The sequence below is a fragment of the Aplysia californica genome, unplaced genomic scaffold, assembly GCF_000002075.1.
Source record: "Aplysia californica isolate F4 #8 unplaced genomic scaffold, AplCal3.0 scaffold00188, whole genome shotgun sequence".
NCBI classification, from domain to species: domain Eukaryota; kingdom Metazoa; phylum Mollusca; class Gastropoda; order Aplysiida; family Aplysiidae; genus Aplysia; species Aplysia californica.
The window spans coordinates 512052-522073 of record NW_004797458.1 but is presented as its reverse complement, the minus strand read 5'-3'; the positions used below and the strand labels follow the sequence as shown (position 1 = coordinate 522073).

The window sequence follows — 10022 nt, the reverse complement described above, 5'->3', positions numbered from 1 at the left end:
ATGATTACACAAATGGACATTTTGAATAACCCTTTAATATGATTCGGCGTCAATTCCTTGGACGTCCTGTTCAACTTAGTTTTCAACTGTTCGATCAATTGTAGGTTGTGGCTGTGTAAAAAAAAAAGAATGAAGAAAAAGAAAGGAAGAGGAAAAAAATACTCCTAAGAAAATAGCCGACAGAGTTCAGCTCAGAAAGCTCCGGTGGTTAAGTTAGTAGTGAGTTTAGACTCAAGTAATGTCAAGCAAGTGCTGGTGACGCGGGGATCAGATGGGTGGTCATTGGCGTGTGTCCTTGAGCAAGACACGACAACCCTAGCTCAAAATACATGTACAGGGCACTGCACTGTGGCAACCGACAGTGGCATGGTTGTAAACTGTTCTGTATTAATATAATATTATGTATTTATGTATGTATATATGCATGTATTTATGTATGTACGTATTTATAATTATGTATTTATGTACGTATATGTATGTTCGTCATTGTAAACCAAAATGCCCTTCTGGGAGAAATAAAAGTGTAATCTATTTATTTATTTATTATTTATGCAGTGCCCATTCATTTGTGAGCTTTCGTCTTACCGGGCGTTCCCTAAACCTTTCTTGTAACCTAAATGAGTCACTCTTGATGTTTGGGATATGGCCTTACCCTGCTTAATTAAACCAGGCCTCCCCACAGCAAAACCCATTCTCCCTCCCAAACTTCTCCAAAACCTTCTGAGCACGATGAGATAATATACACTTGATGAGGTAATTGTGGTTTTTTGCTGTCCTTGTCCTGAAAATAGAACGGACTGATCACGTTCCTTTAGCTGAATGCTTTTAAATAGTAAAGTTTTCTGTTTTACTCAAAGCTGGTTGACATTTTTTAACTAATTAGTTCACGAACGTGATGACCTATTTTCCTCTAATTAAAATTTGATGTACTCTTGGTTGAAGTTTATTTGCTATAGGTTTTATTGAAATTCGTTGCGAAGATATTGCTCTTTAAAAAAGTTCCCTTTATTTTTAGACACTCTGTATAGGTGAACCTGGCCGGACAGTAGCTAGCTAGATAGATAGATAGATAGATAGATAGATAGATAGATAGATAGATAGATAGATAGAGAATTTTTTGCATCGTATTTCTCACCTTACTGGAAGGTAATGTGAAACGACTGCTGGTACAAAGAAAATAGTGGTATTATGATTGGGTTTTAGGGGTTTTTCTTTTTTCTTTTTGTGGATTTTGTATCAGTGTGTGTGTGTGTGTGGGCGGGGGGGGGGGGGGGGGGTGACACTAAAGGTCGACGATATTATAAAAATTTCTGCTTAATCGGACACATTTTATTGTTGTACCTATCTTTGTGACACAAAGTATTCAACTCTGAAATTGACTTTATGTCCTGTTGTCAGGGTCGCACAGGCCAGGTCTTTGCAAAGAAACATCATGGACTGTCAACAGAGTCCAGCACTGACGTCACCATTTCTGTTGGCGACGATATTTTTCGTCAGTATATCAGGTGAGATACTTGGTGCGTTGACGAGTCTACGTTTGTGTATATGCGTGCTCTTGTTTGTTTATGTGCATGTGTGTGTGTGTTGTGTGTGTGTGTGTGTGTGTGTTTGTGTGTGTGTGTGTGTGTGTGCGTGTTTGTGCTTTTGTGTATGTGTGTGCTTGAACGTGTTTGTGTGTGAGTGTGTGTTTGTGCGTATGTGCACGCCCGTGTGTGTGTGTGTGTGTGTGTGTGTGTGTGTGTGTGTTTTATGTGCGTGCGTGTGTGTGTGTGTGTGTGTGTGTGTGTATGTGTGTGTGTGTGTGTGTATGTGTACGTGTGTAAGGGTAGGTGTACAAGCTGTTCCAAAATCAGTGTTTTACTGTAAACGTATAAATGAATGAGAAATGAAAAGAGCGGACAATCGGGCAACGAGAAAGACAAAGAGATAATGGAGAAGTAGTAAGAGTGAGAAAGAGAGAGAGAAAGAGACAGAGAGAGAGAGAGAGAGAGAGAGAGAGAGAGAGAGAGAGAGAGAGAGAGAGAGAGAGAGATAAAGAGAGAGAGAAGATAACAAAAGGAGCGAGGAGAGAGAAAATGAAAAGAACCCAAAGGGGAACGGTGAAAGAAATATAGAATGAAAAGAGAAGCAGGCAGACATGAGGAGGAGGAGGAGGAGGAGGAGGAGGAGGAGGAGGAGGAGGAGGAGGAGGAGGAGGAGGAGGAGGAGGGAGAATAGGAGATGTAGGAGGAGGAAGAAGAGAATGGGTGAGATGGAAAAGAAAAGGAGGAGGAGGAGGAGAAGGAGAAGGAACAGGAGGAGAAGGAAAAGGAACAGGAGGAGGAGGAGGAGGAGGAGGTGGTGGTGGAGGAGGAGAGGGAGGAGGAGTGGAAAAGAAGAAGAAGAAGAAGAAGAAGAAGAAGAAGAAGAAGAAGAAGAAGAAGAAGAGGAAGAGGAAGAGGAAGAGGAAGAGGAAGAGGAAGAGGAAGAAGAACAAGAACAATAATAACAACAACAACAATAACAAAAAATCACCAACAACAACAATAACCAAAAAAACCCCAACAACAGCAGCAACAACACTGAGACAACAGTTAATGGCATCGTGTAGGCGCCCAACACATCATGTTCCCTGATGTCAAACTAATGAATGTTAAATATCAGACGGTAATGCAATCAGAGAGATAACGTCTCGACCGGGCAGCCCCCCCTCCCCTCCAAAAAAAAGGAAAAAACGAAAAAAAAAGTGACATCAGCACAAATCTTGTCGACCCCATGCCCTCAACACAACCTAAACATTTCAACAAAATTCAAGCCGTTTCTGAAAACAACGTTTATAACCCTGTTTTGTTGTTATTTGTCATCATTCCCGGAGACATAATGGAACCGAACCTAAGCCCAAATGAAACAGATCCGCCATAAGCATGTAATGTCTGAGGTCGGAAAGAGAGACTGCAACAATACTAGAGAGTAATGGACCTGTCATAATAATATATATCACTGCAGATTGCCATGAGAAGTGACATCGAAACTGCAGGGTTATCTCGAGATATGTCAGGAACAGGAACTGGGCATGTGACAATCGCCACCTTTCACCGTTTTTTGTAACACCCACACTGACTCCAGTCAGAAGAACCTCTTGGTTTTAGAAAGGGTTTTACGGCACTTGCAACATAACAAGGTCATATAAGCGCCGAAGAGTGAAGGTGTCACAGGAAAGTTTTAAAAGAACGAAAAAAAGGAGGAGAGATCAGGACCAAAGATGTTAGATAGCAAAGAAGGAGCAAAACTGTTTTCTGGAGACTCAAAGAAGTGTACGGGGGGAAAATCATTGGAAATCCTGGAATGCAATTGGCTAATTCCGACAGACAGCGAACCCAGCTCGGAACTATTTTTTTTGGGGGGGGGGGGGTGATTTCAATATCAGCAGCAACAACAACAACAACTGAAACAACAATAACAACAACAACGACGACGACAACACAACAAGTCCCCTTTATCCATGAGCCAAAACTGAAGCGCAGGCCATACGGCCCCAACAACATCTCTCCAACCTTCCTAAAAATATTATCTAGGTCAGGAAGCCCTAGAGAAGCTCCTTCTCATCTTCAACATGGCCTTCCAGTCAGCAGACAACAGTAATTCGGGGAAGATAACTGAGTGAGATTGGACTGTCACTTATATTACCTGCAGGAGGCAGTGACTCTGGGGACAAATTTTCTTTTCTCTGGGTCGCAGAGACAGGAGCAACAGACAAATTACTGACACTGCTAGCCGCTTAAACCCGTCTGCCACAAACGCACACACCAACAACAACAACAACAACAACAACAACAACAACAACAACGACAACAACAACAGCAGAAACAACAACAACAACAACAGTCTTGTTATCTCTGGGCCCAACCCATTGGTAGACACCCCGTCCCCAGAACCTGTTGTAAAAATGATCTTGTGAAAAAAAAAGACAATGAAAATATTACGGAGGCGTTTATTAATGTTGTTACATTATCATATTATTACAAAGAAGTACTTTTTAAAAGTATGAGGAGGGGCTGGGGACGAATAGAAATATTGCTCTTCTATTTGTGCAGGTGACTTGTCTGTTTTGAGACAGGAAGACGAATCTATCTGGGACACTTTGGGACTAAGTTACCACTCTCGACTTCTTCCCGGCTCAGCACACGTTCCACTCTTTAACAGCTGTCAAGACCTTCACCTTGACCTCTTATTCGTGGCAGACGGCGGGGAGGAAGCGCGCCAAAACTACCAGCAGCAAATGATGCTTTTCGCCAATATTATCGACGTCCTGATTCCGGAAAATCAAACAAGTGTAGGGAATCTTGATTTTTCCTTACTTTCCGTCTGTAAGAATTCCAACTTCTCTGGGTTGGATTTCGATGTGAGTATTGGTTTCGGTAATTATCGAGACAAAGAGAAGTCCAAAATTGCAATAAAGGCATCCAAACCTTGGGATAAGGTATGCCGTAGTAAACCGATACTTGAAACTCAGGAGATGGCAATTAATTTTCTCTTAGATCGAACTGCACAAGTACATGGTGACCGGAAATCGTTGGTCATTATCATATCACATGGCGACGCAGTTGCCTCGGGCCTAAACAGGAGCATGGCGGCAGACATTCTGAATCACAAATCGATTACGATATTTACCATTATCTTGATGGAGGAAGACGGTCAACACTTCGTGGATGCAGACTTGGACAAACGCCTCGCTGGTCCAGTGTTTCTCACCAACTCTCAGGAGATCGCGACAGACCAGGCCATCCCACTTGTCATCTGCCGGAAGTGTTACGCCGGCTGGTTTTACGGCTCCTACCCACATCAAGGTCACGTGATGTCTAGGTCCTCCTGCTACACGCTCATTCCGGACTTGCACATGAACTGGATGGACGCCAATTTGAAATGTGCAAATCTACCTGGCAAGTCTTCTTTAGTCACTGTGGAGACGGTGCAGGAGCGCGTTATGCTGAGAGAAAAACTGACACGCTGGTTCAGAGAGCAGTCATACAATAACGTCACTCTGCCTTACACACTTTACGTGTTTGTCGGCCTCATGAGGGACAGCCACGCTGTGGGAAATAAGTTTATGTGGATCAATGAGAATCCCCTAGTGGAGAACCACTGGGCTCAGGGAGAGCCTTTCGGGAGATGGACCCGGCGGTGTGCTTTTTGGAATCTGACACAACTCGCAACTGACGCTTCAGCTACCCGCGAGGGTTTGGACACAATGGCAGGTCAGTACGACGAAGAATTACTGATGCAAAAGTTGGCCGGATCAGAAGCGATACACCGGACTTATAGCACAGCAGGAAGACCTCAGTTCAGTGACTCATGGAGCAGCATCGGCTGTGGCGAGACAGTTTCCGGTCTGGCCATGTGCGAAGTCCAAGCTCCAGTGGTAATTAAACGTGAATATTCGGTAAGTTCGTTTGTTAGTTCACGTAGTCGAGAGTCTGCGATACGCCGAGGAGAAGTCGCCTTTGGCTTTTCCCGAAAATCCCATCTCCACCGCAATTCCTTGTTCTCCGCCTCAGCCCCGGAGCTGTACGATACATCGATTAACCTTACGTTCTCTGTATACCAGGGAGGTGAATACCAGATAGCTATATCCTTAACAGAAATTCCCAGGTATCAGTGTACTGAGGGATCGTCCAGTAGTATCTCATACTCGTACGTGTGTGAAGTCGATTTCGATTGCCCCCAGAGAGAGGACGAGAGTTTCTGTAACACAGACAAAGCGTTGTATAAATGTACTACAGGTCACGTGATCCCACAATACGGCGTCTGTGACCTATTCCCAGACTGCCCACGGGACCAAAGTGACGAGAACCGACTGTGTGCGAGATGTGTCCACCTGTTGTGTGCCACAGGGGAGTGTCTTCCCTCCCACTGGTTCATGGACTTAGAGCCAGACTGCAGAGAGTGCTCCTCCTACCAGGATGTGGGAACTGAAATAGAGATCGCCAGAGCCCATAATGTCACAGATTGTGTTTTTATGTGTAACAGAACTGACTGTGTATCGCGATGGATGCTGGGAGATAAAATAGTCCACTGCACAGGACCAGAAGGACCACTAGACGAGTCAGTCGGTTCTCTGGAAAGCATAGTCTGCTACGAAAATCAGCACCCTCGTTATCCCACTGCCAGTAATTGGGGGCCTCGTTGTATATTCGTCTTAGATGTCTACGGTGAGCTCATCGGTTGTCGAAATATGAAACATTTGAGCAACTGTACGCACTTTACGTGCCCAGAGGGATATGTGAAATGTCCAAGGTCCTACTGCATCCCCGTTCACTACGTGAACAATGGTCGCGCTGACTGTGCCCTGAATGAGGATGAGGTCTCTATGAAGCTGGACTGTAGCGGCTTGTTCCGATGCTCGCGCTCAGAAATGTGGCTGCACCCTGACCGCATCTGTGACAATCACCGCGATTGTCCTAAAGGCGACGACGAACTGAACTGTCACGTTTCGTGTCGTGGGGGGTTTCTCTGCCTGGCGGGGACGGTTTCTGTGAAAGGCCTTGCTCTCTCGACCCAAGTCAATGACCTTGGCTTTGTGGATGAGCGGACGAGGCGTTTAGATGTAAGTAAGATTAACGTGTCTGCGGCACTTTATCATTTCACCTGCCGCCCTCGGCCCTATCTAAATCATCTCAATGTGTCTAGATGTAGTCTGAAAAGTGAGCACATTACAGTGTGTCAGAAAAGAGTTTTCCAGTTCCTAGAAGTTCTTGACCTGAGTCACAACCTTTTAGATGACTCATTCCAGCCCAAAAACATAATCCGTCACTCGTATAACGTCTTGTATCTCAATCTGTCACACAACATCGCTCTCAAAACGTTCAATGTGGACAAGACTTTCTCGAGGCTAAAGCACCTGGACCTCTCCTACACAGGGATTTCTACCTTTGCTTTACCTTCTCAAGGAAAATTGCGCTCGCTGTCAGTGCTCAAACTGAGAGGCACCAAAATTCTCAGCATCCTACCCTGGTTTTTTCCTCGCGTCTACTCCATCATGCATCTAGATTTACAGGAAATCCCGATAAAGGAGTTCACCCCAATGAGTTTCGGTCACGTGAGCATTGGTCATTTGTACACAAACACGTACAAGCTGTGCTGCCCTCGACTCTACAACACGAAACGCCCCCTGGGCCAATGCCATGCACCGGAAGACCCTTTCTCCTCCTGCTCTGATCTCATGTCCGGTACGGCGCTCCGAGCTGTGGTCTGGACCGTCGGCGCTCTTGCCCTCTTCGGCAATCTCGTGGTATGCGTCAATCGCTGCTTTCTGGACAGATCCTCCTTGCGGATGGCGTACGGACACTTTGTGGCACATCTCAGCCTCTCGGACTTCCTCATGGGCGTTTACCTTCTCATTATCGCCTCAGCAGACACTCGTCTTCGAGGCATTTACTTCCTGCGCGACACGGAGTGGAGAAACAGTCTGGCTTGTAAGCTCGCAGGTTTTCTCTCCACCGTATCCAGTGAGACGTCCATGTTCTTCATCCTGCTCATCACTCTAGACAGATTTCTGGTGGTCAAGTTTCCACTCGGTCAGATCCGGCTGTCTGGTCGCTACGTGCACGCATTGTGTGCCCTGGCCTGGGTTCTTGGACTGACGATCGCTCTCATGCCCCTGCTTCCACCCTTCCGCCACTGGCACACCTACACGTGTAACGGCGTCTGTCTCGGTCTGCCTCTGGGTGATGGCTCACTCCCTGGATTCCAATTCTCCGTGGCGATCTTCATCTTTCTCAACTTTGGCCTTTTCCTTCTCATCGCTGCCGGCCAGTTGGTCATCTACCGCGTGATCGCGAACACCAGGAGTAAAGTGACGAGGAAGACTAACAGCCCTGCTTCTCGACGCGCACAGGACATCAAGGTGACCAAACGTCTGTTTCTGGTGGCAGCCTCTGACTTCATGTGCTGGTTCCCGGTGGGCATCATGGGAATTCTATCTCTGACGGGACACTGCCTGGGCTACACAGCCTACGCCTGGTCCGCTGTTCTCGTTCTTCCGGTCAACTCAGCCATTAACCCGATGATTTACAACGTGTCCACTTTGCTGGACAAATGTGGCGAGCTCATTAAGAGACAGAAATGGTGGGCCAAATCCAGAAAATCGAAAATAACCTTGGGCAAAGGGAAGAAACATGATGAATCGCGCACATGAGGCAGATTGACAGCCAAGACGTCTGTAATCTAGCGGTCGCGTTCTTCTTCTCGTACTTATTAACTTTTCCAGTAGTTGGATTTTGCTTCTCAGACTTTTCTGTTATAAGACACTGTCTCTTGCTACTCTGAATTCCCGAGTGCTGGCTCCAATTTCGGTTTCTATACCCTGTTCTCATCCCCCCCCCCACCTCCCCCTTGCTTTCTATCTTTGCTACTAGAATAATATGTTTCTAGAGTGAACCTTAACGTTAGATGTGCTCAAAGTAGTTCAGTTTCAGTTTCATTGCGTTCATATAATTTTCTGTCTCCAGAATATTCTAAGATATCTTCTATATCATTTTATTTTCAAAGTTGTAATACTTATTTTTTAATCTTGTTCTTTGATAACCTATGCTGCACATGAATAATTGTGATGGAGAACAAGGTACTTTTTAGAAATCTTTTTTGAACCAATGTTTGTTTTAGTGTGTGTCTTTGCATTGTTCTCTACATAATATAGATGTCCCCTTTTTCCGTTTTCATGTTGCAAATGCAATTCACCGTTTAATGTGTGGAGTTGTTTTCCCTTTTGCCCAACTCCTGAATCGAGATTTTCGAAACGGATTACTAATTCTATTTGATCCCCATCAATTCCTATTATAGACTCGTCATTGCATTTATTATCAGTGTTCATTGTTTCCTTTACATTTAGGTGTAATCCTTGTTGGTGGCTGTGTTCTTTAACAGATTTTGTTGTAGTGTTTAGTCCCTTCGGTGGTGGTGTGAATGGTTGGAGGACGCACTTAGTAAGTCCGACTTCAGTAGTTTCCCTCTCTTGATTGTGTCTATCTGTCTTACTTTTCCCCAGCACTAAATCGCCATTATTGTGTCGATGTGCTTCTTTTTACTCAAACAAACTCGGTGGCACTCAGGGCTGGAGGAAAGTGACGGGCTAAAGGACTTGCTCAGTGATACAGTTATCTTGGACCTGACAGTCGCAGTCGACTGTGCTTTTGTGAATGAAATATGTCTGTAATGCTTTGTGTGAACGCACGTTTAAGTTTGTGCAGCTGAGATTTAAAAGCTGTGAATTTCGTTGAAGTACTTTTAAAAAGATCGTTTCGTCAACTAAAATTAGAGGAAATTTATAATGGTTGCTATTTGATTGTTAATAAAATATGGTTGTAAAGATTTAAGAAAGCCCCATCCAAATGTTAATCTCTCAAACGTCACTGGCAGTGGCTAGGTTACAGGGATAGAAGTCGTTATTTTGTGAGTTTGGGGGGGGGGGGGTTCCATCCAGGCTCAGCTTGGCCAGTTGTTGTGTCCTTGTGTAAGGCACTTGTGACTTAGTACACGAACGTTCCTTACTTCATCTAGGTTTGAATTTGTAGCAAGCCATACAGCAGCGAATGATTTTGTCAGTATACTACGAGTGTTTTAGTGTCTGTGAAATTGCAGCTTTTACTGTATGCCTCCCAGGGAGTTGAGAGTGTTTCAAAATGTATTAAAATTCAGGTCTGTGGGGATGATAAAATAGATTATAAAGTACATAGCCCTCGCTGTTGAGATTTGTTCTATACAAATGGCATTTATTTATTATCATCCAACGTCTAAATCCTACTAGCAGTACCGATTTCAGCCTTTGGTTTCTGAAACTGTACCTCGTGGATATCTCTAATGTTAGTGTTTTACGGCCTATAAATGGCCACTTGACTGCATGCTTTCCAGGAAGTTGAGGTAGTTTCAGAATACTCTCGGGTCTGCTGGGGTACTAGTATAGATTGCGAAGCGCAAAGAGCTTGCTGTTGAGCGGAGAGTTGCGCTATACATATGCTGTTATATTATTATTATTATTATTATTATTA

General features: G+C 44.6%; 1 protein-coding gene across 1 annotated transcript; it reads left to right on the top strand.

The window, feature by feature from the left end:
* Positions 1-3396: 3396 nt before the first annotated feature.
* Positions 3397-9744, top strand: LOC101847725 (G-protein coupled receptor GRL101-like). The gene has a single exon (XM_005098649.3). The coding sequence runs from the start codon at positions 4259-4261 to the stop codon at positions 8171-8173; it is 3915 nt and encodes a 1304-aa protein (XP_005098706.2). The 5' UTR covers positions 3397-4258; the 3' UTR covers positions 8174-9744.
* Positions 9745-10022: the final 278 nt, after the last annotated feature.